The sequence below is a fragment of the Podospora pseudopauciseta genome, chromosome 4 (assembly GCF_035222475.1).
Source record: "Podospora pseudopauciseta strain CBS 411.78 chromosome 4, whole genome shotgun sequence".
NCBI lineage: Eukaryota > Fungi > Ascomycota > Sordariomycetes > Sordariales > Podosporaceae > Podospora > Podospora pseudopauciseta.
Genome location: NC_085894.1, coordinates 1293298 through 1315774, shown reverse-complemented (window position 1 = coordinate 1315774; position 22477 = coordinate 1293298). Strand labels below are relative to the sequence as shown.

The following is a 22477-nucleotide window of genomic DNA, read 5'->3' as shown; positions in this document are numbered from 1 at the left end:
ATTTCATGCGTCGTTCTTATTGTTACCACTTGTTCGTTGTGTTCTTAGCAATGGCACCGTCGTCCTATAACCCATAGTATTGCTCAACCGAACATATAACTTAGACACTTGCAAGCCTCCCGTCTCTAAAGTTCAGCTTTCGGTCTTTGCTGCAGCGGGCAGGGCCACTGTTGAAGCCTATCTTGCGTGCCCGTGGTTTCCTGTGGTTTTTTCTTTCTTTTAAACTCAAATTATAACTTGAGACACAGGCAGGGTAGACAAATCTAGAAAGACTTGAATATCTATAGCTGTAAAAGCACCCCATTTTTGCTACTTGCGAGCTGATATTACCTGCAAAGCACCGAAGAAGCATCGCCACCACCAGCAACTAGCAAGAAACGACGGCAGACGACAACCAGCTTTTCCCCGTCCCGCTTCCCCCTGTTTTCGCAAAGGCAATAAATACAAAAGAAACAACAAAATTCCCCACAAATACACACCCCAAATAACGCCCTTTCCCAAGCAATAGTAATTTACATCGCCTCCCCCACCCGCCTTCTAATAATCCGACCCACTGGTATGACCTTGCTGGCCACCAAATAACCATGACAGCTAGAAACTCCCAACAACCCTCCTGGCTACGTAGCTCTCATCATATTTCCTTTCCATGTCTGTGCCGTACAAAAAATCTATTTCTTCTTGCCCTTCGCCTTGCCCTTAGTAGCCGCAGGAGTCGAGTTGGTAGACCCGACACTTGACGCCCTTGACGGGCATGTCGAGTTGGCCTTGCTGGCAGTCGCCGACTTGACGTTATCAAGAGCCTTGTTCTGTGAGATTTTGGTCAGCACTCTGGAAAAACAGCGCGTTGGTCATCCGATAACAAGTATGCTCACCTTGACCCCGTTAGCCTTGCTCTTCTTCTTCGCCGGCGCCAATCCAAGAATGCTATCCTCGTCATTCTCCTCATTATCTTCCAGCTCCCTCTTGAGCTTGCCGTTCGTACCGTTGGTCTTGGTCGTCGTGTTGACGTCCTCAAACTCCTTCACTACGGTGGTGAGAAGGGTGTTGCAGCGACGGCCCAGCTCAGTGGGCGTGCGGCTCAAGAAGAACCAGTCGAACCTGAACAGCGGGCTGTCACGGATCTCATCGCGAATCTTCTCGTAGATGCCCTCCGTGTCCACGCCGTACTTATCGAGCAGCACCAGCAGGAAGCGGTCCTCCTCCTCGGTGTACACCTTCTTGTTGGTAGTCGAGACCGAGTAGTTGATCTTGAGCTGTTGAAGTGGTACACGGTACTGGCCCATCTTCTTGCGCAACATCTTGCGTTGGTGCTCGATCTTGCGCATGCGGTCCTCACCATCTTCAATCACCTTTAGGTACTTGGGGTAGTCCGCGATCTCGGTGTAGCGCTGCCAGAACACCTTGGCGTATGCCTTGATCTCTGCAGGAGTCTTGTTGTCAACCTCCAAAGCAATGTCATCATAGTTGTTCCGGCCATAACGACCGGAACCGTTGATGAACTGCTGAAAGTCTCGCCTGTTCCACTCGCCAAAGCCTTGCTGAGCCAGCTGTTGCTTCTCCTCTTGCTCTTCTTCGGTCAGGGGAGTGGCGTTGTCGATTTCCTGCTGGTCGAGAGCCCTCTCGGCCTCCCGCTCAGACAGGTTGTCGTCGTCGCCCTCGGGTAACGGAACCTTGTAGCCGATCTCCTTGCGATAGTAGGCGGTCTCCCTGTCCTGAAGGTCGCGGAGTCTGGGTGGGTAGAACTGGTAGTCGTGTACAGCTACCTGCTTGGGGGCACGAGGCGCCTTCGGCTTGGTGTCGGCAGTCCGGCCACCAGTGTGCAAGGCCTGCTTGTAGTACTTGTCAATCGAGTAAATCTGCTCCTTGCGCTCACGCTTCGCTGGGTTGATCCAGCTAAGCCCCACATCCTTTTTGCGGGCGGCGAAATCCTCGCCGTTCCACTCGTAGGCTGACTCGGAGGTAAACTTCTGCAAATCATCGATACCAAGCTTCTCATACTTGGCATTCAACTCCTTCGTCCGGCTCTCGCCGGCGTTCAGAATTCTGTCAATATCATCATCGTCAAGCTCGCCACCCTTCTCGGCCAGTTCTCCAAAGGCGCTCTTGGTCTCGAAAATCTTTCCGGCGCCGTGCTGAATCATGGACAAAAGCTCATCCTTGTTCGCCGCAGCTTTGGCGGCAATTTGAGCGCGACCCTGCTGAATAACCAGTTGATCAAGACGCAGCTTCTGGGCCGCGCGCTCCAGTACCTTTTCTTCAATGGCATTGTCTGTCACGAACCGGTAGACCACGACTTGCTTGGTTTGACCAATACGATGCGCTCTGTCCATGGCCTGCAGATCGGCCTGGGGGTTCCAGTCGCTGTCGTAGAGAATAACAATATCGGCGGTTGTCAAGTTGATTCCCAAACCACCGGCTCTTGTTGTTAACAAGAAGATGAACTTCTCAGATCCGGGCTTGTTGTACTCGTCGATGGCCGCAATACGATCCTCGTGGGCTGTGCCACCATCGATTCTGCAGTATTTGTAACCGCGGAAGACGCAGTAGTCTTCCAGGATATCCAACAGGCGACTCATTTGCGAGAAGATCAGCACGCGACTGTCTTGGGCCTGCATTCTCTTGAGAAGCTTGTCAAGAATAATCATCTTGCCGGAGTTGAAGACCAAATGCTCGTCTGTGGTGTAAGGAGGGCCCGGCTCCGCACCTTCAAACAGATAAGGGTGGTTGCAGCACTTTCGAAGCTGCATTACGATGTTGAGAAGTCTGGTCTTGGACTCGCGCTTGCCTCCTGCACCGTTGACGGCGTCAATGTCTTTCTCCAGAATTCTCTTGTACCACTTCACTTGCATCTCCGACATGCCAATGTAGACATTCACCTCCTTCTTGGGTAGAAGGCTCTTCTCCACATCGCTCTTGACACGACGAAGCAAGAAAGGCCGCAACACCTTGTGCAGCTGCTGCACAACCGTATCCTGGTCTCTATCTTGGCCCGAGAACCACTGGTCGAAAGCCTCAGAGTCACCAAACACATCGGGCAACAAAAAGTTGAGCAGCGCCCAAAGCTCGTGCAGGTTGTTCTGTAGTGGGGTTCCCGTGATCAAAAGACGGTTGCGCGAGTTGAACATGCGGATGACCTGGGCAAGCGAGGACTCCTCGTTCTTGATGCGATGAGCCTCGTCGATGATGATGTACTCCCAGGCGAATTTTCGAAGATGGGCCTTTTCTCGGAGAATCATTTCGTAGCTGGTGATGCACACGTCAAAATCCTCGTCCACCAACCGATCGTTGATGAGCTGATGACGCTCCTCCTTGGCGCCTTGCAAAATCAACACATTGACCTCGGGCGTCCACTTTGCAAACTCTCGCTTCCAGTTGTCCAGAGTTGATTTCGGAACTGTGATGAGGTGGGGACCAGTGATGCCCATGATGTGCCGAAGATAGCCCAGGAAAGAGATGGTTTGCAGTGTCTTGCCCAGACCCATTTCGTCGGCCAGAATACCAGAGATACCATTCTCGTGGAGGGAAATGAGCCAGTTCAGACCGGCAACCTGGTAATCTCTCATGGTGCCATTGATGAAAGCGGGGGATTCGCGGAAGACGGTCTCGGCTGAGCCACCGTGCTTTTCGTCCTTGAGAAGTTCGGCGTCTTCCTCGGCCTCGGTGCGGCGACGTCTTTCACTAGTAGCGCCGCCCTGACGACCAGCGCCCTTCTTGTTTTTCGCGGCTTCTTCATTTTGGCGATCGATCTCGGCCATGATTTCGCGGATTTTGGGGTCTGGGTTGTGCTCGATGAAGTGGCGGAACAAATCAGTCAAACCCAAAAGGTATCGGAACCGGCGAATCGTGTCATCCTCCTATCGAATTGTCAGCCTACAGACACGGGCAGCATGATTCTTTGCGCCTGTTCAATCTTCCTACCTTTGATTCTCCCAACCTGTCGTGCTTTTTACCAAATATGCTTCTTCGCAGCTGGTTGGCCTCTGAGCGCTTCTTGCGGCCATCTGGAATTGGTTCCCCGGCTACGCTGCTGGCGGTAGTATTTGGATTGGTATCTGAGTCGGTGTAATCGGGAGTCTCGTCGACCTCCTGGAGATATGGTCAGTTCGGTTGATTGGGCTTGGGCCAGCAAGTCGGGAGATAAAACTCACCATCTCATCGACAACGTGGCTGGCGGACTCGGGCGCATCCTGCATGGACGCGTCGGTGTCGTTGCCGCTCTGTCGGCTACGGGGAGCCATGGTGGCTGCTGGGTACCTCGTCGAGGCTTTGGATCAATTATACGCGACGAAGACGCGCTCTCGCGTATGTAAGCGAGTCGGAGAAGGTTGCTATGATCCCGGAGATGGTGCCGACGATTTTTTGGCGATGATAAGTCGTCTGGTGTGCGCAATGAGCGAAAATCAGAAAGCCGGCTTGGGGTGTAGTTGTTTGAGGAAGGGTGGGTGCCGTGAGGTGCGAATTTCTGAGGTCGAGGAACCCCAAATTGGCCAAACCGCGTTCCAGCCCAGCCAATCACAGGCCCTGGATGGCGGAGGGGATTAAAAGTGCCGTCGTCCAAAAGGCTCCGCCGCCCTGCTGACTAACACTACTAATGAATGCAAGAGCCAGTGAGAGACAGCCTCGCTACATATTTACAATATACAGCAAAACAGCCAACAGGCTCTCCATTGACCTTGAAGCAACTACCTTATGTGACCTAGTCTTTCTTGAGTCTAAACAGCAATTTTTCTCTCTATATTCATTGTCTCTCTGATCCAGATACAGAGTATTATGCTCATTGAAGCACTTCGAGATCAATGTGCACGGCTCAGAGAGAGGACCGGCCTTTACCCAAGCTTCGCACGTGCCGTAGGCGGTATGCAACCACCCCTGAACCGTAACTGGCCTTGTTGGAAAGAAAGGAGCCAGTCTTCCATGGCCTATGTTGGAGCCAGTCCCGTGCTCGTCCAACTCGCTCAGCATATGACAACACAGACTTGGCCGCGTTGACAGCCCGACTCAAGCATCAATCATCTTATCCCTATAGCCAAACGTCATAGCCATATTGTGTGTTGATCTTCTTCTAATCCGACCGACACTCTTTTCAAGAACCTCAAGTGCAAGGCCGGGCTGGGCCTCAACAGTGAAGAAGAAGCTCCCAGGCAACGCCCCGCCAAAAACGACACCCTGACAGGTCCATCTCCACTCCAAGTCCCACTTCAACCTGGCTCTCTTGGTTTAGCGAAAACCCCTCAGTACCTCGATCTCCCCAGTAATCAGGCAGAGTCATCACCCCTGAAGCTTTCCACCGACTTCGACAAACTCATAGACTGCCAGGGCGTGGACGAGACCTCGCCTCATTTTACCGCCTACAGCTTCACATTCAGCCATGAGCGCCGATTCGCACGAGCTTCTCGATGCCTTCCGGGCTGCTGCACTGTCCGTCACCAAGCTCTACAAGACGTCAGCGGCCGCGCAAACCAAGTCTCGCGCCGATGGCTATCAAGACTGTCTTGAAGACCTGATTGCCTTTCTGGACAAAGAAAACATCGGACTGTCTGCTGGTGATGTAGGCTCAAAGATCCGGAAATGGGCGATGGATAGATCAGAGACTAGGGACACCACACCCCCATCCATCGAGAGCGACGACGAGACCGAGAAGCCCGAGCCTGCCGCCTCATCCCCTCAGGCACAACGAACGAGCCCTCCGGCAGCACAAACATCTGTCGACCGGGACGAGGTCCAGATGAGGGATTCGGCGCCTCCGGTTCTTGCAACGGTTCCCTGTCCGCCTAGCCCGATAGTGGAGGAGGTCGACTTTGTTGTTCCTACGCAGGATACCTTCAACTTCCAGTCAGCACATGCTTATCCTCACGATGAGGCCATGCGGCTCGCCAACCTCAACCTGTCTGATGCCAACCAAGCATCAAACCATAGCACATCAAACCGGACGACACCACGCAACACCAGAAGAAGAGATGTACGACCTGGGAGGACACGGAGAGATTTGGGACAGGGCGCGGGCCACAAGAGAAAGATGAACCTCGCTGAGTACTTCGACCTAAACGGTGTCGATCTCGGGAACGGAAAGGATATGTTTGGCGGTGGGAAACGCACAAGGCACGTTTAGTCACTTGCTTCAAACTACTCATACCCCTTTGCACACTTTACACACGCACATCATATTTATGGTCTTTTTTTCTCGGCGTTTTCGGGAGGGTACACACGATTGGGAGGCACTGGGTTGTCGATGACCAAAACGCATAGCATCGCCTGGAACGCATGGACACAGCGGAGTCTTTTTTCATCTTTTTGAACGGGTTTGGGATTTGGGAGCGGTGGCGGTTTCATGAAGCTGGAGGGAACAACAGAATCATTAGACCAGGAAGCATAAAGAGGCGTTTATTTATACCACTGGGGTGTATTCATGTATAGTGCTTTTGTTCTTGTATGTATGTAGCCGGAGACTTATGGAGGGCTGTCACAATATCGTTTTAGTTTGACTCTTGGCTTGCGGTTCTAGACAAGGTGAAAGGTGGCGTATATACGACTTCAGATGGGCTCATTTGACGTTTACATAACCGACAGGCTCTGTAATCCTAATCTCATTTGGAAGGAGGGTCTTTTGATGACTTGTTGATGGTAGCATGTACAAAACAATGTATATATATTCCATGAACAATGGGTCTCGGAATCTGAGTGCTATGGCGTGTATGACAACCCAGGGCTGTCACTACAGTACTTTCCCAACTACCGAAGAACATCTCCATGTCTCTTGCCATTTGGACTGTCGGCAAGAGCCTCTGGTTGTTGCTGGGGCTCTAATTCCCGTGATTCCCCAAAAGGGATCACTAGAAAACTCAGGTACCCAAACTCCCGTCATTCAACTGCACCATTTTGTCCTCTCTCAGATGTGACTACACACATAACCGACCACGTTCGTTTTACCATAATACTTCTAGCCAACAGCTGTACTCAACATGACGAGCAGCACTACCGGCTCTAGGTATGCCGAGTCCAGTAACCCCGAGTCCAGCAGTACCGGCTCTAGGCAAACTGAGCCCAGCAGCACTGAATCCAGCAACGCCCCCAACAACGGTTCCAGACACGCCAGTTCCAGACACATCGAGTCAAACAACCCCAAGTCCAAGTCCAAGAACACCAGCTCTAGGCAAGCTGATTCCGGCAACCCGAAATCCAGTAATACCGGTTCTAGGCACGCCCAGTCTAGCAACCCCTGGTACCCAGCAACACCGGCCCAGGCACTACCAAGGTCCAATTCTAAGGAAGCCGGTCCCGATAACACTGGCTCTAGCAACACCGGCACCAGCCAAGACGGCCCGAGCGGTATCGATTCTCGTCATACCGGCCCCAACAAGACTTCTGCTAATTATTCCGGGCCTAGCAGCAGGGGCTCTAGAAACACCGGCTCTGAAAGCAGCGATTTGACCGAAATAGCTTTTCGTCATGGCGGCCCCAGAAACGTCGGTTCTCGCTACCCTAGCTCTATAGATCCTATTCTTTGTCGTCCCGGTCCCCACGACATTGATTACAGGCGCCCTAAGGTAGCCCCAGCAAAACCGCTTCGAACTATGTCAGCCCCAATTATACCACTTTTCACTATACTAAACCCAGAGACACTGCTGTTAGTCGATCTTCGAAGGCCTGCTGACTAGGTACCTTTAAAGGGATACTGACTAAGATATCGTCTGGGACGTGGTCAGGTTTATAACATGAGTTTTTGTTGCTGTTTTTGTTGTTGCTGTTGTTCTAGTGAGATTTATCTTGTCGATAACGTGACTAGGTATCTCTTTGGGTCTTGTAGCCATTACTTGGAAAATGAACAGTCTGGAATAGTCCAGAAGTCAGCAGAGGTGGACTGTGGGCAGGGTTAGCAATGTTCAAAAGTGTTTGCTGAATCAAAGAGGGGTGTGAGATATGCTGGTCAATATTGTGACTGTGCAGTGGCGAGGTGAAATGACAATGAGGGGCAAAACTGCGTGCCTATGAAGTGGTTGATCTTGAACTTTCAGAAACAACCATCCCACCTATAGGAAGTTATCACATCGAGATAGCTCACAGGCGTTTACCTGGTGTTTGCGCCAGGATCAGAATGAAACTGACCATAGCAGCTCTCAACGCCTCCATATCTCAGACATGAAGCTTTTCACACCCTATCGTGCCGTGTTTCGCTTCCCATATCAAACCCGGAAACAGCCACACACAAGCTACCTACCCGTCTCGCCTTTTATCGTGCGTTAGCCCCCCCCAGGTTTTGACAGACACGAAATCGGATCTCTCGACGACTCGAATGATAGGTTAGTCAAAATTGTGGGGAAGAACGGTCGCAGGGTTACATCGGGGGGGCTTGAGTCTTGGTGGCTCTGGGGGAGTTGCTAGATCGGGACAATCGCGCAGCTCTCGGAGGGGGAAGTGGTAGGGTAGGGGAAACACCAAGAGGCGCTTGCACGTTGTATGGTACTGTTGCACAAGCTACCACTGGAAGAATAGAAAGATAGATTGAAATCTGGCGAGCTTTCCTGTGGCTGGTTGCGTAAGTACCGCTTCTTTTGCCGGGCAGCACCCCCTTCCTCAAATCAGATGCGGTGTCTCCCTTACAGGGGAGCATGATCTCTCTCTACATCGATCGCCCCCGATGGCTTCGGAGCAAGAGCCGCCGCGGGTTGAGGTCTTGTCAACGTTCAACCTGGGATTTGAAGTCTTGGGAGACCCCGCAGGTCCAAACATGCGACTCTCCCCAGATTTTGATACTGTTTGTTTCCTTCTTGCTAGACCCCGTGTGCCATTCGTCTTGTACGCTACCTGCCGTCTCTCTTTCCTGGGACAGAGGTGTTGATGATATCGTTTTCACATCGCCGTGCTGGTTCGGGAACAGCGCGGGAGAAGAGCAACCACATGTTCAACACTATGCATCTTTGATGTACATCTTTTTTCTTCCTTGCCTGGGCCAGGTTGTGATGAAGAAATCCTTCTCTCCGCAGATTCAAGCGACGATAGACGAGATCAAACCGACACAATGCTCGAAAAGCGCTTCAGTGTCCCGATGTCCAAACCAATATCTCTCCCAATACACACATCCTCGAGTCGAATGAAGATGAAAATAAAACACCGACAAAAACGACGAATAACACAAATAACACTCATCGCGGGTGGAATCCTCGTGTTTTACTGCTTTGTGTTTCTCTGGAGGACACCATCATCATCATCATCGTCGTCGTCGTCGTCGTCTTTGAAGCCAGCACTTTCCAAACAACAACTAAGCCAAAGACCGCCACCCCCAGAGCTGCTCAACAATCTTTCCCTAGACGAAGACCAATGCAATGCTGCCTTCCCAGGCCTCACCAAAGAAATCGACGATGCCGTCGCCGAGGGTCCGTTCACCATGAAGAGATACTCCAACAACCAAGGCCCATTACAAGGAAGGATCAAAGACGGGCAAATCTACATCATCCACGCCCAGCGACGAAAAGATCTGTCACAAGAAATGTCAAACGTAAACACCCCCAGTTCACCCCCTCTTCACCCCCTCACTAACATCCTCCCCCCAGGGGAAACAGTCCCGCACCGCCTCCCTCCACCAACTCAACCGCGCCCTCCTCACCTCCCCCTCCCCCCTCCCAGACACTCTCTTCACCCTCAACTTCCAAGACACCCCCTTCGGCACAGCTTGGTCCTACTCCCGCCCCGCCTCCTCCCCCATCTTCCCCCCCAAATCCCCCTCCCCAACCAACCCTCAACAACAACGCCTCTTCCTAATCCCCCACTTCTCCTTCTGGTTCTGGCCCCTCCCCTTCATCCGCTCCCTCCCCCACGCCGCCTCCCTCATTACCTCCCTCGAATCAACCCTCCCCTTCCCCTCCAAAATCCCCAAAGCCGTCTGGCGCGGAACAACCTGGTTCAACTCGGTCCTCTCCCCCCACCTCCGCCAAAACCTCCTCCAAACCACCCGCCCCTACCCCGAAATCTTCGACGTCCAAAAGTTAGAGTGGACAGGCAAAAGCCGCAACGCAACCAACGCCTTGCCCATCCAGGACTTTTGCCGCTACAAATACGTCATCCACACCGAGGGAATCGCCTACTCGGGCCGGTTTCAATTTCTGCAAATGTGCCAGAGCGTCGTTTTGACGCCCCCCATTCTCTGGATGCAGCACACCACCCATCTTGTGAGACCCGTCTACAGTGGGGAGTTGACCGGCAAGAGGTGGGAGACGACTGAACGAGTCAAGGGCGCTTGGGGGACGGGTGTGGACGCGAGGGAGGCGAATATTGTTTTTGTCAAGCCTGACTGGTCTGATTTGGAGGAGACGGTGAGGTGGTTAGAAGAAAACCCAGAGGTTGCTGAGGGGATCGCCACCAGGCAGAGGGAGCTGTTTGTCGGAGGGGGGTATTTCTCCAAAGCGGCCGAGGCGTGTTACTGGAGGGCGTTGGTGACGGGGTGGGCGAAAGTTGTGAGGCCCGAGGGAGGGGAGGAGGCTTGGGAGGAGGGAATGCCGTTTGAGGAATTTAGTCTGACGAATTCGTTCGAGTGACGAGATTTGCTGGTGATGAAGTTCCTGTACATACTAGGGATGATGATTGGCGTTTTGGTTGGCTTCTCTGGATTGGTTACCTCTCGTACCTATCCTAACCGTAAATATAAACCCTGTTTTCGCTTGCTTGAAAGGAACAATGTCTCTGTTTCGTTGGAAGAAGAAATGCTGTGATAAAAAAAAACGCCAAAACAACCAGGTATCCCCTTTTCAAACGCCCATTAGCACACACACCCACACCGTAGCTACTCAAAATCACAAACTCGTCACCCCCGGCACCCACCCCTCCCCAATCTTCCTCATCTCCTCCCCAAACCTCCTACTCGTAATCTTCTTCCCCGGCCCCGTCAGCGGGCTATGCTCATCCGGATCGTAAAAAGGGTTCTGCATCAACCGGATATACGCCGCCTGCATCGCCTTGAACACAACCCTCATCTCCCCTTCTCTCAGTCCCACCCCCGTCGTCCCCACCGCGCTGCTCTTCTTCCCATCCTCTCCCACGCCAGCAGCAGCAGTCGACGCTCTCCTCCCTCTCATGTCCACCACGACCACAAACTTCACCCCCGTGTTGGTCTCGAAGCCATAGGCCGCCAGCTTCTCGTCTACCGCGTGCAGCAGGCCGAAGTCACCTGTTAGGCCGGTTCCCTGGGCGGCGTGGGCGCGGGATCGGAGCTCAAAGATGTCGAGGGTGGAGGAGAGCAGTAGGGAGAATTGGAGGGGCGTGCGGACTGGACGGAACAAGTTGGTGGAGGGGTCGTAGGAGTTGAAGATGGAGATGTGGAGGGGGTTGTTCTAAGTTGACCGTCAGTTTGCGCTTTCCTAGAAGAAAGAGTGAAAGAGAGAGAGAGAGAGAGAGAGAGAGAGAGAGAGAGAGAGAGAGAGAGAGAGAGAGAGAGAGAGAGAAGACATACGTTTCGACCTATTACGCCCAAGCAGGCAATTGAGGGGAGGGTGGTCGACATCTTGTGCTGAGGATTTACCTTTAGGGTGGTGGTATGGTTTAAAAAGAGAACCTCGATGGACGGGCGCTGGAAAGGAGGCGCATGTCAGCGGTCAAAGCTCACCCCGCTAAAGCCAGCTGTTTGGGCCGCAGGGGTTTAGTCTAGTCTAGGTACCGCACTGGTGGGTCACCGTTGGGGCGGCCCATTGCCTTCACTTACACATCTAGTTATCATCGACATAGCATCTAACATATGCCACAGACAATTACCCCTGTGACGTGAGTAAAGAGTAAAAAATAAACGGGTAACCAATTACAGTCCGTATCCTAGGTGGGCACATCAACCCCCCCCCGACCCAAATAACCCAAACGCCAAACCGCCGCCCGCTGCCCGCTGTTGAACATGTCAAACCAAACCACTTCCATGTCCATATCCATACGCAAGTGGTATAATAATACTCTCTCCCGTAAAATCACTCGGCCTCCTCCACCAAATTCTCCGTCTCCTCCAACCCCCTCAACACCTCCTCAATCTCGCTCGGATCAGTAATAGCCCACACACCACCCCCCTTGACCGCATCCTTCCCTCTCATCCCCACCTCCTTGCCCACCAAGTTCCTCCCAACCTTTCCCGGCCCAATCCCCACCCACCTCCTCACCTTCTCCTCCTGATCCAAATACTTGATGCTCCCCCACCACTGAACAGTCTCCAAACACTGCCTCGCCAGCAAATCCTTTACTTCTTCCCTACTCCCAAACACCCTCGCCGTCACATTACTCACACACGGCACCAGCCCCGGCCAGCTAACAATATCCTCCCCCTCCCTCCCCCTCACCCGACGACTCCTCCCGTTCAAAATCCTATGCATAACCCCCACAGCAGGCTTCATAATCGGGCTATGAAAAGGACTATCACTCTTCAGCCTCACAGCCCTAGGATCGTGCCCCAAAAACTGCCTCACATGTGCCACCAGCGTCTTGATCCGTTCAATATTCCCCGACAGCACAATCTGGTTCTTGGAATTAACATTCGCAATAAGCACCTGCTCGATCGGCGACCTGTTCTCCGCACTCTCGCTCTTCCCCCCCTCGCTCCCATACCCAACAAACTCCTCGATCGCAGGTATCAACTGCTGCATGTGCGGCGGCTCGGAAACAATAGCCACCATGCCATACTCCCCTCCGTACTCCTCCTCTGCCTTCCTCGTCGCATCCGCCATGGCCTCGGCCCGTTTCTGCACCATGTGCAACGAGTCTTCGAATTCAATGTAGCCAGACGACACCAGTGCCGCAAACTCCCCCAGGGAATGTCCCAGTGTGAAATCCACTCGTTCATCCACCTTGAACCCGAATTCCTTTTCTAGGATACGCAGTATCAGGATCGAGGTCGCCATGATGGCGGGCTGGGCGTTGGGGGTGAGGTTGAGGTCTTTGGACGGGCCATTGGCGATCACGTCCGAGAGTCTATACCCGACAATGTGGTCTATTTCTTCTACTATCGGCACGGCGGTGGTGGGGAAGGCTTCGAGCCAAGGGGCGAGCATGCCGACCTTTTGGACGCCCTGACCGGGGAAGAAGAGGGCTGTTTTCGGGCGAGTTCGTCGCGGGGCAGGAGAGGGGGAGGGGGCCTGCTGTTGCGCATTGTTGTCGGTGGAAGAAGACGAGGCATTTCGGCGTTGTGGTAAAGCTATGAACCGTGACGATGGTGGTGATGTGCAGACTGCCCCTGCGCGGGGACGGCATGTCGCATGTCTGTGGGGGGCGAGCAGGCGACAGGGCCCTCGTAGCAGCAGAGTCATAATCGGTGTTGGCTTTGCAGTTGTTGTTGTTGTAGAAAACATGTAATATCCGGCAGTGTCCCAGCCATGTGAAGCTGGGGACGGTTCAGGGCGGTCGCCTCATGAGCTACAGCAGGAAAGAAGAGGTCATGATCAATCAACCGATCAATCAAGGAAGCTGCTTGTGATCAGTGACGGGATGAGATGACGGATTCGGGTCACGAACGAGAAGCGAGGGCGGGAAAGCATTAGCGGGACTTGCGGCGGCAGGCAAGAAAAGCTGCAGAAAAGCTAGAATCAAAAACGGAGAAAATCCGGGGGTGGGGCATTGTTTGGCTAGCTACCGTTCGGGAAACGGAAGTGTGGAAACTGAATTTTGGAGGCTCGAGCTTCACATCGCTTTTGAGATGTGAGGAAGTAGAAAGCACTCATCTCATTTAATTCACAACCCAACTCTACAACAGCAAAATAATTTCGACGTTTGAGAGTCTAGAGATACCTTTCAAACCGCCACCGTATCAATTTCATCAATCCTTCCAAAAATCGAAGTTTCATCTCACCCCACCTCACTATCAGACCCCCGAGGTCTCACTCACAAGAAAATGCCCATCACAATCCTCCCCCCCAAACCCTCCCACCCACCCCCTTCCCCCCACGACATCTCCGACGCCGACTCCGAGCTCTCCAGCGACGATGGCGGAGGAGGCGCCCACCTCGACTTCGCCTCCCTCGGCCTCCCCTCCCACCAAAAATCCACCCACCCCCCCAACAACCCCCTCTTCACCAACCTCGTCACCCCCGGCACCCTCATCACCCCAGACCACCAATGGATGCGCGGCCACGGCACCTACATCCCCCCCAGCACCACAAACATCACCTCCTCCCTCGCCGGCATCACCACCCGCACCAACAAGCTCATCTCCGTCTCCCCCCTCCGCGCCCGCTACACCCCCGAGGTAGGCGACCTAGTAGTAGGCCGCGTCCTCGAAGTCCAAGCCAAGCGCTGGCGCGTAGACATCAACTCGATCCAGCTCGCCTCCCTCCCCCTCTCAGCCATCAACCTCCCCGGCGGCATCCTCCGCAAGCGCACAGAAACCGACGAGCTCCAAATCCGCACCTTCTTCGCCGAGGGCGACCTCGTCGTCGCCGAAGTGCAGCAGCTCTTCCAGGACGGAGGCGCAGTCCTCCACACGCGCTCGCTCAAATACGGAAAACTCCGCAACGGGCTGTTTGTTGCTCTTTCTGGGCAGGGCGGCGGGTCCGGGGTGGTACGGTCGAGGAGACAGGTCTGGACGATGGAGGGGCAGAACGGAGGGGGGAAGATGGATGTTATACTGGGGGTGAATGGTTACGTCTGGATCAGCAAGCATATTGAGCAGGTGGCCAAGGAGCTGGAGCAGAAGCATATGGGGATTACGAATATGGAGGAGAGTGTCAGCGCGGGGGTGTACAGCAGTCAGAATGACTTTATTGACAGCGCTACCATGAGGGAGATTGCCAGACTGAGGAACGTCGTGACGGCGTTGGTGGAGAATGGGTGCAGGGTGGATGAGGATATGGTGATACGGGGGTATGCCGAGGCTTGTGAGATGGCCATGTTGGGGGAGACGGGGGCGGAGGATATCTATTTGGGTGGGCAGAGGGGGGAGGAGTTGACAAGAGCGTTGAGGAATTGATCGGAAAAGGGGGGGGGGGATGGATAGATAATGTAAAAAGGAACGCTCAGGTTGGGCATGCATGTTACACCCATTCACAAGACAACTTGGCATATGATATCAAAAAGAAGATATAATTTACTCCCTCCGCAGCAGACACGCCATGAAAATATGCCACGCCTGCTTGTGTAGGTAATACATATATGATGTTGTAAATGCCTGAAAAAAAGAACCGGTATTCTGTTCCATGACCATCAAGCCTAATAGCCTGAGCCGTTTCTTTTTCCACCTGCCGCCTTTCATGAAATTCAAAAAAAGAACAAAAAAAAAAGACAGAAGAAAAAAGTATATGCCAGCCCATATAGTACAAGTAATGGTGATAGTACAGCACGAGGTATAAAAAAAAGATTAGGTAGTAATATGTGTCGGAAGGAAGCTTGGCCGATGCAAGTTCATCCAGTTCGGTTCGGTTGGTGTGGTGGTTGGAAAGGTGGTCGCTCGGCTCTTGGGTCAAAAAGTGGTCCGCTAACATCAAGCTTCGGAAGAGAGTCTCTCATAATCGTCGTCTATAAACACAGCAAAAAAAAAAAATCATTAGAAACCATTTCTTCTCATTTTCATTTCTTCTCATCGGGAGTATAACATGACACAGGGGGGAATCGCAAAAAAGCAAGGCTAAAACAAAACACCCAAAACAACCCTGTACAAAAGTCACAAATCACCGAATCCTTAGGATCGGTTCGTGTACATGTAGTGAGCCGCCAAGACAACAAGCCACCTCAAGAACGCACCTTTGGCGCTCTTGCCGCCCAGACCAAACAGAAACTTGATCCAATAGCCGAACCCCTTGACGACCTTGCCGCTGCGGTCAAAGTTGGGCGACTTCTCGGTGAGGCGGTTGAGGAAGGCGAGGGCCTTGAAGTCGTAGGGCATGTACCGCACGCGGATGAGCTTCTCGGCCCAGCCGGGCGTCTCGGCGATGGTGCGGAAGTGGGTGAAGGAGTCGAAGGAGGCCTTGCCGCGGTAAGCACCCCAGCCGGAATCGCCAACGCCGCCAAAGGGGACCGTGTTGACCGCGCCGTGGAAGAAGCCGTCGTTGATGGTCGCACCGCCCGAGGTCATCTCGTTGAGAACTGGATGTCGTTAGCTATTTGTCATGGTCAAGGGGTAGAAAAGGGGCGCGTGCTTCTGTTGTTCTCAGCCTTGTTACCAAAAGTAAACAGCGACAAAGGCGTCTTGTGGATCAAGTTGGCAATGTTGAGCGCCTCATCCAAAGTGTTGACCGGGTAAATGGAGAAAATAGGACCAAAAGACTCCTCCTGCATCATCGAGTCGTTTACAGAGTTGACCAGCACAGCCGTGGGCTCAATGTACAGCTCACTCTCATCCAGCTCACCACCCATGACGATTTTGCCCTGGGTGTCATCCAACATCTTCTTAATGCGGTGGAAGTGCCTCTTGTTCACAATGCGCGAAAGATCGGGGCTGGCCTTGGCACCGTTGGGGAACATGTCCTTGTAGGCGACCTTGAGGAACTCGATAAAAGTAGGCACGAGGTCCTTGTCGATGAGAACATAGTTCTGGGACATGCAGACCTGACCGGCGTTCTGGGTCTTGCCCCAGAGGAGTCTCCTGGCCGCCAGGGCCAAGTTGCCGCAGTTCTTGGTGATGAAGGCGGGGTTCTTGCCGCCGAGCTCGAGGACAACGGGGGTGAGTGTCTGGGCAGCCTTTTGGGCAATGATGGAGCCGACCTGGGCGCTGCCGGTGAAGAAAATCTTGTCCCACTTCTCGGCCATGAGCGCGTTGGTCTCGGGGATGGCACCGTTGACAACCGAGAAGGATCCAGAGTCGAGGCGCTTCTCGATCAGCTCCTTGGTCCACATGGCGCACGCGGGGGTGAGCTCGGAGGGCTTGAGGACGGCGGTACAGCCGGCGGCGATGGCGCCAACAAGAGGGCACAGAAGGAGCTGGATGGGGTAGTTGTAGGGGCCGATGATGAGGACGGTTCCGAGGGGCTCCTTCTTGACGCGAAAGTTCATAATGGAATAAGTGGCGGGGACATCGGGAGAGCCCAGCTTCTGGTCTTTGACAAAGCTGTCGAGATGGTCGAGCATCCACATGCAGTCCTTCTTCACCCAGTCTACCTCTGTGAGGAGGGCCTCGAAGCTAGACTTTCCAAGATCGCTCTTGAGCGCCTCAACGAGCTGGGGCTTAAAGTCCTCGAGGGCCCAGTAGAGTTTGCGAAGCTGCGTCTTGCGCCATTCGACGTTCTTGGTCTTGTGAGTGCGGAACTGACCGCGAGCGAGGCTGGCGATCTTGGGAATGGCCTCCAGGGCCGTGGCCTGGAACTCGGGAGCTTTGGTAGCCATCTTGTGTCGTGTGTCTCTTCCCGCCGGTGGCTTTCACGTGCGTGCGTGCGTGCGTCGGTCCGCTCGGTTCTGGCGCAGGGTCGATGAACTGGCGCAAAAGAGGTGGAGAGAATGGAAGCAGACAACCTGGAAGTTTGAAAGAAAAAGGAGGAGAAGCAAAAGGTGGCAGAAACAAGAGCTTTCAACAGCTAGGTAGGCAGTCCCAAAATCATCACAGGAGCAGGGTCTTTATCCAGAAGCAGGAACGGCACCGGAGGGCTGACCTTCCAAGAAAAAGAAACATGCATGCGATCGAAATCCGATGCATCCCTAATCAAAATAAGTGGATGGAGCCGAGGCACCTCTCGCCGCCCAGAGTGCTACCCCATCTTTGCGCTGCACTAGCACCCCTTTGCCATCCCATCATGCCCGCCGCTAATTACATCGGCCTCTACGTGGTGTTGAACATTTCTAGAAGGGCCTTAGGTATATTGTCATGAACTCTCGGCGGAGTTCAGTCTTTAGATTTGCGTTGCAGCAGACAAGACGTGGGCGACACGTGTACTATCTTTCCATTCAGTGAAACGTTCGGGGGATCCCAAAGGAGATCAAGTTTATAGAAGGCTGAGATGGCATCCTCTGTGTGAACTGCAATGGAAGTCAACTAACCATCTGCATGCAGGGGTCATCTGCAGCATCCCCCTCTCGAGTCTCACAAGTCGAGTGGCACAAGTTGGCCCAAACGTTTGGTGCTGGATGCTACCCCACCCTCTCAAAGACAAAGGGCTGCCGAGGCTCTCACCTTCAAACATTTGATTGTTCGAGGAGCCAGAACTGCTCCAAAAAGCGAAGAATTCCGATCGACGGTTTCTTTTTAATTCCCGAAGTGAGAAACCCGCCAGCTTGATAAGCATTCGTGGATATACTCCGGTCGGGACGTGGGCCCGTTTCGGAGCCTCCCAGGTACCAGGTTCATGCTTGACGTCTCTGGCAAGCCAAGTTGGCAACCCGTTGAGATTTTAACGAGAGAAACCGATAGGGTTAGGGGTTGTGGGGGTGCAAGGCTTGCTTCAGGGGTCGCCCCTTAACCTTCAACACCGGCAGTCAATACTAATCGTCTATTATACACATTTGACATGGTCTCTTTACTTTTTACAGATGATGTACATTTTCCGCTCCAACTACGACAGCCGCCAACCAGCATACCACCAGGCAACTGACGGTAGTGGCGCCGGGTGAGAACCCTCTCGCACCCTCTCTCTATAGAGGCTTGACCCGCACTGCCACGGGCTCCTTCTCCTTCGACGCAGAGAGCGTAGAAAGCGCGCCCTGTTGGATCACTTTTACACCATCAATCAGTTGACTGTTCTGTCTCTTGTTATGATCCAGCTTCAAAGACTCTCGCCTCTGAGCCAAGAGCTGCTGCCTTCGTTGGTTTGACATGTACCACTCCTTGGGGTACTTCGGGATGCTCTTGAACTTGTGGTGCCGGGTGTCCAAGGGGATGTCCTCAAACGTATCCGTGGGGTCCTAGATGATTTGATCAGCATTATGGTCTCGGTAGAGGATCGATTCATCCTACCTTGGCCGCAGTGATCAACTTGGCAATCGTGTCACCAAGCCATCGCTTGTTCTGGGCTGGGAGTTCGAATTTCTCGCAACTCATTTTGATGATTCCCCTTTCTGGGTTGTATCTGGCACCAGCCAGTTTGCGAAGCTTGTCTCGCTGAACCTCGGTGAGCTCGAACAAATCCCGGGGGTCAAACTCGACCACGACCTTGCGGTCAGCAGGGTGGAATTCCCCCATATATGTGGTGTACCGGAAACGAAGAACCTCATTATTCTTGGGCGGCACGAACTTCTTTGCGAATCCTGGCGGGTGTTAGTACCACATACTCTCAGCAGCATGACTCAGAGGCACATACTCGAAAGCAATGGCATCTCCCACACGGCAATACGTGCGTATTCTCTGTACTCGCGGTGCTCCTCCAGCTTGGCGTGACCCATAGCCATCATGTCATTCTCCTCAAAGTCGTCCTCCCCAACCTCGTCGGTGATCAAGTCGGTGTCCTGCTCTTCCTCGTGCCAGAAAGAATTTCTCCTAGCACGAACAGGTGCTCTCAGAGGGGCAAACTCCTTGTCAATTTCTTTGACAATCTGCTGCTCCTCCATCTTCTCCTCGTTTGGCTTGTTCTCCCAGCTCGCCAGGGCCTGCTGAACGGCAGCCCGGTCGGCCTCGGCCAACTCGTCGTTTTCCAGAGAGTACCTCAACTGTTCGCCCAAATCTTGAAAGACCTTGCCCTCGTATGGCTCAGGAAACTCGAAATTGTCGCTGGGGTCTTTCCAACCCTTTTTGCGACCTGGGCGAGCGCATTGAGGGGCGGTTGTGGTCAAGGCCCGGCGCAGGAGGGGGGACGCTGCAGGTCGTACTGATAATTGTCTGCTAGCCCGGAGGCATAGCCGGAGAGAATTGGCGGCGGAAGCCATCCCGGGAAGTTGGGGTCGGTCGGGATCGGTGGAGGGGTGCTTACACGGGGGGCTTCCACTGCGCGGCCGGAACTTCTCGTCGCCAAAAATTTGGAGTTTGGCCCAGCCGCTCGGTGCTGGCTGAGCTGAGCTTGGCTGAGCACGAGCCACATCTTTGCGCCACACTTGGACTTGCACATTCCAAGTTGCGAGTACTTGCCAGTGTTGTGACAAGAGCCCTCATGGCCAAATGAAAGAAATTTCTGCTCTTTAACTGAGAGCTTAACTTTATTTTACCTCCTTCTCTTCACTTCGTTTCCAGAATTTGGTGGAATTGCAAAGCTAATCTTGACCACCCTCAGCATTCGCACTGGCTAGCTCACAGCTACAAGAAACAGCCACAAGAAACAACGACAGCATGACCACTTCAACTTCCAGGGCCGCTACACCACCGAGTCCTGCCTACTCGGTAGCTGGGACCCTCAACGAGACAAGGGACTCTCACCACGTCGGTTCCCAGCAAAAGCCCGACCCTGAACGTGTGAGGAACCTCTCAAGGTCGTTCGATATTGATATGATGCCCGATAACGATAACGGGACATTGCCAGCTGCCATCACTAACACGGACGCCACCTGTCCCGATTCGGACAGGAGTCAAGACAATGGGCGCTGCTTGGACCTCGCATCTAGTTCAACATCAACATCAACACCCAGTTCTGCCCCCCAAATGGCCTCGACTGAGGAATCCCCAGTCCTCTCTGGGCGTAACTGTTTTGTCACCATCGGCTCGATTGCTTCTTTCCTGCCTCTTCTCGAGCAGGTCATCACTGGCCCTTTCCTCACTCACCTACAGGTCGCCGGGTTTAAGAAGTTGACGGTCCAATGTGGTCCTAACCTTGCTTGGTTTGAGACTCAACTCGAGGCCTTGCGCTCAGGGGAGTTGCTGGCAGACTTGCAGGTGGAGTGCTTCTCCTATGCTCCTGTTCTGAAGCCTTATATGCTGGAATGCCGTGGCGAGCAAGGCAAGAGCTTGGCAGGGTGCGTCATTGCGCACGCAGGTGAGCTCTTTGCTTAACACTCATACCCAGGAGTTGAGAAAGCTAATATTTAAACAGGTGCGGGAACCATCCTCGAAGTCAGAAGATATGGGGCTCCCTTGATTGTGGTGCCCAATCCAACATTGATGGATAATCACCAACTGGAGCTTGCTGTGGAGGTGCAAAGGCAAGGCTGGGCAGTTCATGGGAAGGTTGAGTAAGTATTCAATTCCCAGGAGCTCGGACATCTTGTACAGCCAGAATTAACAGTGCTACAGCAACCTCCCCCATGCCATTGACAAAGTCCTACAGCTCATCCAAAAAGGCAGGCTGGACCACCTTCCCCCATACAGGCCTGCGCCGTTCCCTGTCCCGGAGGCAGAACGCTTCAAGCTCTTCGATTGGGTGGTACTGACGTGTTATCCAGAGGAGTTTGAGCGCAAGAAACACTTGCTGCAACTGGAGTCGCTTGACAAGAGACAGGAAACCCGGGAGAAAGCTGGAACTGGGGCTGGCAGCTCAACTCTTGACGCCGCACGGATGCAACTGGACTAGAAATCCAACAGTGATGGCAGCGGTGACACAGTGTCGGAAATCCAAATTGGACAGCGTGATGTTGCCGTTGTGGTGAAGACTAGCATACCGGACTCGAAGTGCTCTGCACGACTGAGCGAGTCGATGCGAGAATATAGGCACACTACGCCAGTCAAGGAGAAGTCTGATTTGAACTGTCCAGTACTAGTAGAACGACAGGATTTGGGACGCCAGACATCACTGCTGAAAGAGCCGAGATCTCCGGCTACCACCGACTGCAACCCCGCGGGCAAGCTGGACAAGTTAATCGACAACCTTTGCTTGTCTCTAGCGAGAGCTCTTTGTTGGGTCCTCAGACTAGTCTTTGCGTTGGTGAGGGTACTGTTTCTAATCCTTACACACGCTCTCTTCTGGTCGGGTGTGGTCCTCTGTGTTGGAATCGCCGCCCCTCTTTGGTTGGATGGTCGCACTCTATGCTGGAATTGCCACTAGGGCCTACTGTGATATCTGGGTACGCTTTGTGATGGATCTCGTCAGTCTGGTATCTCAGTTGCGGAACGTACGAGAGTGGCTATGAACGGAATCGATCAATTCGAGAGAAGAGAGAGAGCTAAAATGGAGAGGAAGAAGCACGACACCGTTGAAATCCGCATGAGACCGAGGGTAAACACTAAAAGAAACAGACGGGAGTTGGCTGAATGTGGATTTATTGGGAAAGATCACTGGGAGAGGGCAATCTAACTGGGTCGGCGGGTCTAGGGAACAGATTACCGACACTACAACTGGTAGCTCGAGGGTCCATTGATGAACATGTGTAGGGAGTTTAGCGGGATGTCGAAGGTAGCTTTGCTCATGTACAGAGATTCATAGCTGTCCAGCAGATCCATGTGACGTTTTGCGTCTACAGATGTAGCTACATCTGCCAAATCAGTTGGAAGTCATCGTGGTGGTTTGATTCTTTTACTGATACTATTATTTGACCAGATTCGTGTGTTTCCGTGGCGTGGTAGTATAGCGGTTATTACATTCCCGAGTTTGAGCGAAGATCCAGGTTCGACTCCTGGTCCGTCACACAGTGTATTTGATTTCCAGCGTTTGCCTTTTTTTTGCCATTTTCTTTTTCCATGTACCTTTTTTCTTTAAAATAGGTATAGGCTATCAAAATCTAAAGAAGTATATTAAAGGGTCAC

At 53.1% G+C, this 22477-nt stretch overlaps 9 protein-coding genes and 1 non-coding gene across 10 annotated transcripts; 4 read left to right on the top strand and 6 right to left on the bottom strand.

Annotated features, from left to right (window-relative positions):
* Positions 1 to 184: 184 nt before the first annotated feature.
* Positions 185 to 4488, bottom strand: ISW2 (chromatin remodeling complex Adenosinetriphosphatase). The gene is made up of 4 exons (XM_062911899.1): positions 4149 to 4488; positions 3919 to 4086; positions 873 to 3854; positions 185 to 806 (listed from the first exon to the last, which is right to left on the bottom strand). Exons 1-4 carry the CDS (start codon positions 4236 to 4238, stop codon positions 669 to 671), a joined length of 3378 nt encoding a protein of 1125 aa, XP_062765534.1. The 5' UTR covers positions 4239 to 4488; the 3' UTR covers positions 185 to 668.
* An 880-nt stretch (positions 4489 to 5368) lies between these two features.
* QC763_402710 (uncharacterized protein) lies at positions 5369 to 6109 on the top strand (the record flags this gene model as incomplete). The annotated part of the gene is made up of 1 exon (XM_062911898.1): positions 5369 to 6109. One exon carries the CDS (start codon positions 5369 to 5371, stop codon positions 6107 to 6109), a length of 741 nt encoding a protein of 246 aa, XP_062765533.1.
* Positions 6110 to 8526: 2417 nt separating this feature from the next.
* On the top strand, positions 8527 to 10694 carry QC763_402690 (uncharacterized protein). Its single transcript, XM_062911897.1, has 2 exons — positions 8527 to 9493; positions 9558 to 10694. Exons 1-2 carry the CDS (start codon positions 9017 to 9019, stop codon positions 10527 to 10529), a joined length of 1449 nt encoding a protein of 482 aa, XP_062765532.1. The 5' UTR covers positions 8527 to 9016; the 3' UTR covers positions 10530 to 10694.
* QC763_402680 (uncharacterized protein) lies at positions 10004 to 11491 on the bottom strand (the record flags this gene model as incomplete). The annotated part of the gene is made up of 2 exons (XM_062911896.1): positions 10004 to 11321; positions 11441 to 11491. The coding sequence occupies 2 exons, from the start codon at positions 11489 to 11491 to the stop codon at positions 10785 to 10787; spliced, it is 588 nt and encodes a 195-aa protein (XP_062765531.1). The 3' UTR covers positions 10004 to 10784.
* A 451-nt stretch (positions 11492 to 11942) lies between these two features.
* Positions 11943 to 13268, bottom strand: MCT1 ([acyl-carrier-protein] S-malonyltransferase; the record flags this gene model as incomplete). The annotated part of the gene is made up of 1 exon (XM_062911895.1): positions 11943 to 13268. The coding sequence occupies one exon, from the start codon at positions 13266 to 13268 to the stop codon at positions 11943 to 11945; it is 1326 nt and encodes a 441-aa protein (XP_062765530.1).
* Positions 13269 to 13849: 581 nt separating this feature from the next.
* Positions 13850 to 14923, top strand: rrp4 (Exosome complex component rrp4; the record flags this gene model as incomplete). Its single annotated transcript, XM_062911894.1, has 1 exon — positions 13850 to 14923. The coding sequence occupies one exon, from the start codon at positions 13850 to 13852 to the stop codon at positions 14921 to 14923; it is 1074 nt and encodes a 357-aa protein (XP_062765529.1).
* A 708-nt stretch (positions 14924 to 15631) lies between these two features.
* HFD1 (Hexadecenal dehydrogenase) lies at positions 15632 to 17271 on the bottom strand (the record flags this gene model as incomplete). Its single annotated transcript, XM_062911893.1, has 2 exons — positions 15632 to 16035; positions 16089 to 17271. The coding sequence occupies 2 exons, from the start codon at positions 17269 to 17271 to the stop codon at positions 15632 to 15634; spliced, it is 1587 nt and encodes a 528-aa protein (XP_062765528.1).
* A 1023-nt stretch (positions 17272 to 18294) lies between these two features.
* On the bottom strand, positions 18295 to 19816 carry RSM24 (37S ribosomal protein S24, mitochondrial). Its single transcript, XM_062911892.1, has 3 exons — positions 19176 to 19816; positions 18833 to 19122; positions 18295 to 18780 (listed from the first exon to the last, which is right to left on the bottom strand). Exons 1-3 carry the CDS (start codon positions 19735 to 19737, stop codon positions 18511 to 18513), a joined length of 1122 nt encoding a protein of 373 aa, XP_062765527.1. The 5' UTR covers positions 19738 to 19816; the 3' UTR covers positions 18295 to 18510.
* A 318-nt stretch (positions 19817 to 20134) lies between these two features.
* ALG13 (N-acetylglucosaminyldiphosphodolichol N-acetylglucosaminyltransferase catalytic subunit alg13) lies at positions 20135 to 21384 on the top strand (the record flags this gene model as incomplete). The annotated part of the gene is made up of 4 exons (XM_062911891.1): positions 20135 to 20774; positions 20832 to 20970; positions 21032 to 21056; positions 21181 to 21384. 4 exons carry the CDS (start codon positions 20135 to 20137, stop codon positions 21382 to 21384), a joined length of 1008 nt encoding a protein of 335 aa, XP_062765526.1.
* A 903-nt stretch (positions 21385 to 22287) lies between these two features.
* QC763_0063750 lies at positions 22288 to 22358 on the bottom strand. Its single transcript has one exon. It is a non-coding gene; the product is annotated as a tRNA-OTHER (tRNA).
* Between the last annotated feature and the right edge of the window lie 119 nt (positions 22359 to 22477).

Bases quoted from the DNA above. Each gene is read 5' to 3' on its own strand.
- QC763_402690 (XM_062911897.1), top strand. From the start codon at position 9,017: ATGCTCGAAAAGCGCTTCAGTGTCCCGATGTCCAAACCAATATCTCTC. The intron at 9,494-9,557 runs GTAAACACCCCC...CAGGGGAAACAG, and splicing joins TGTCACAAGAAATGTCAAAC to TCCCGCACCGCCTCCCTCCA.
- RSM24 (XM_062911892.1), bottom strand. From the start codon at position 19,737: ATGGCTTCCGCCGCCAATTCTCTCCGGCTATGCCTCCGGGCTAGCAGA. The intron at 19,123-19,175 runs GTATGTGCCTCT...AACACCCGCCAG, and splicing joins GGAGATGCCATTGCTTTCGA to GATTCGCAAAGAAGTTCGTG. The intron at 18,781-18,832 runs GTAGGATGAATC...CAAATCATCTAG, and splicing joins AGTTGATCACTGCGGCCAAG to GACCCCACGGATACGTTTGA.
- ISW2 (XM_062911899.1), bottom strand. From the start codon at position 4,238: ATGGCTCCCCGTAGCCGACAGAGCGGCAACGACACCGACGCGTCCATG. The intron at 3,855-3,918 runs GTAGGAAGATTG...ACAATTCGATAG, and splicing joins ACAGGTTGGGAGAATCAAAG to GAGGATGACACGATTCGCCG. The intron at 807-872 runs GTGAGCATACTT...AAAATCTCACAG, and splicing joins GCAAGGCTAACGGGGTCAAG to AACAAGGCTCTTGATAACGT.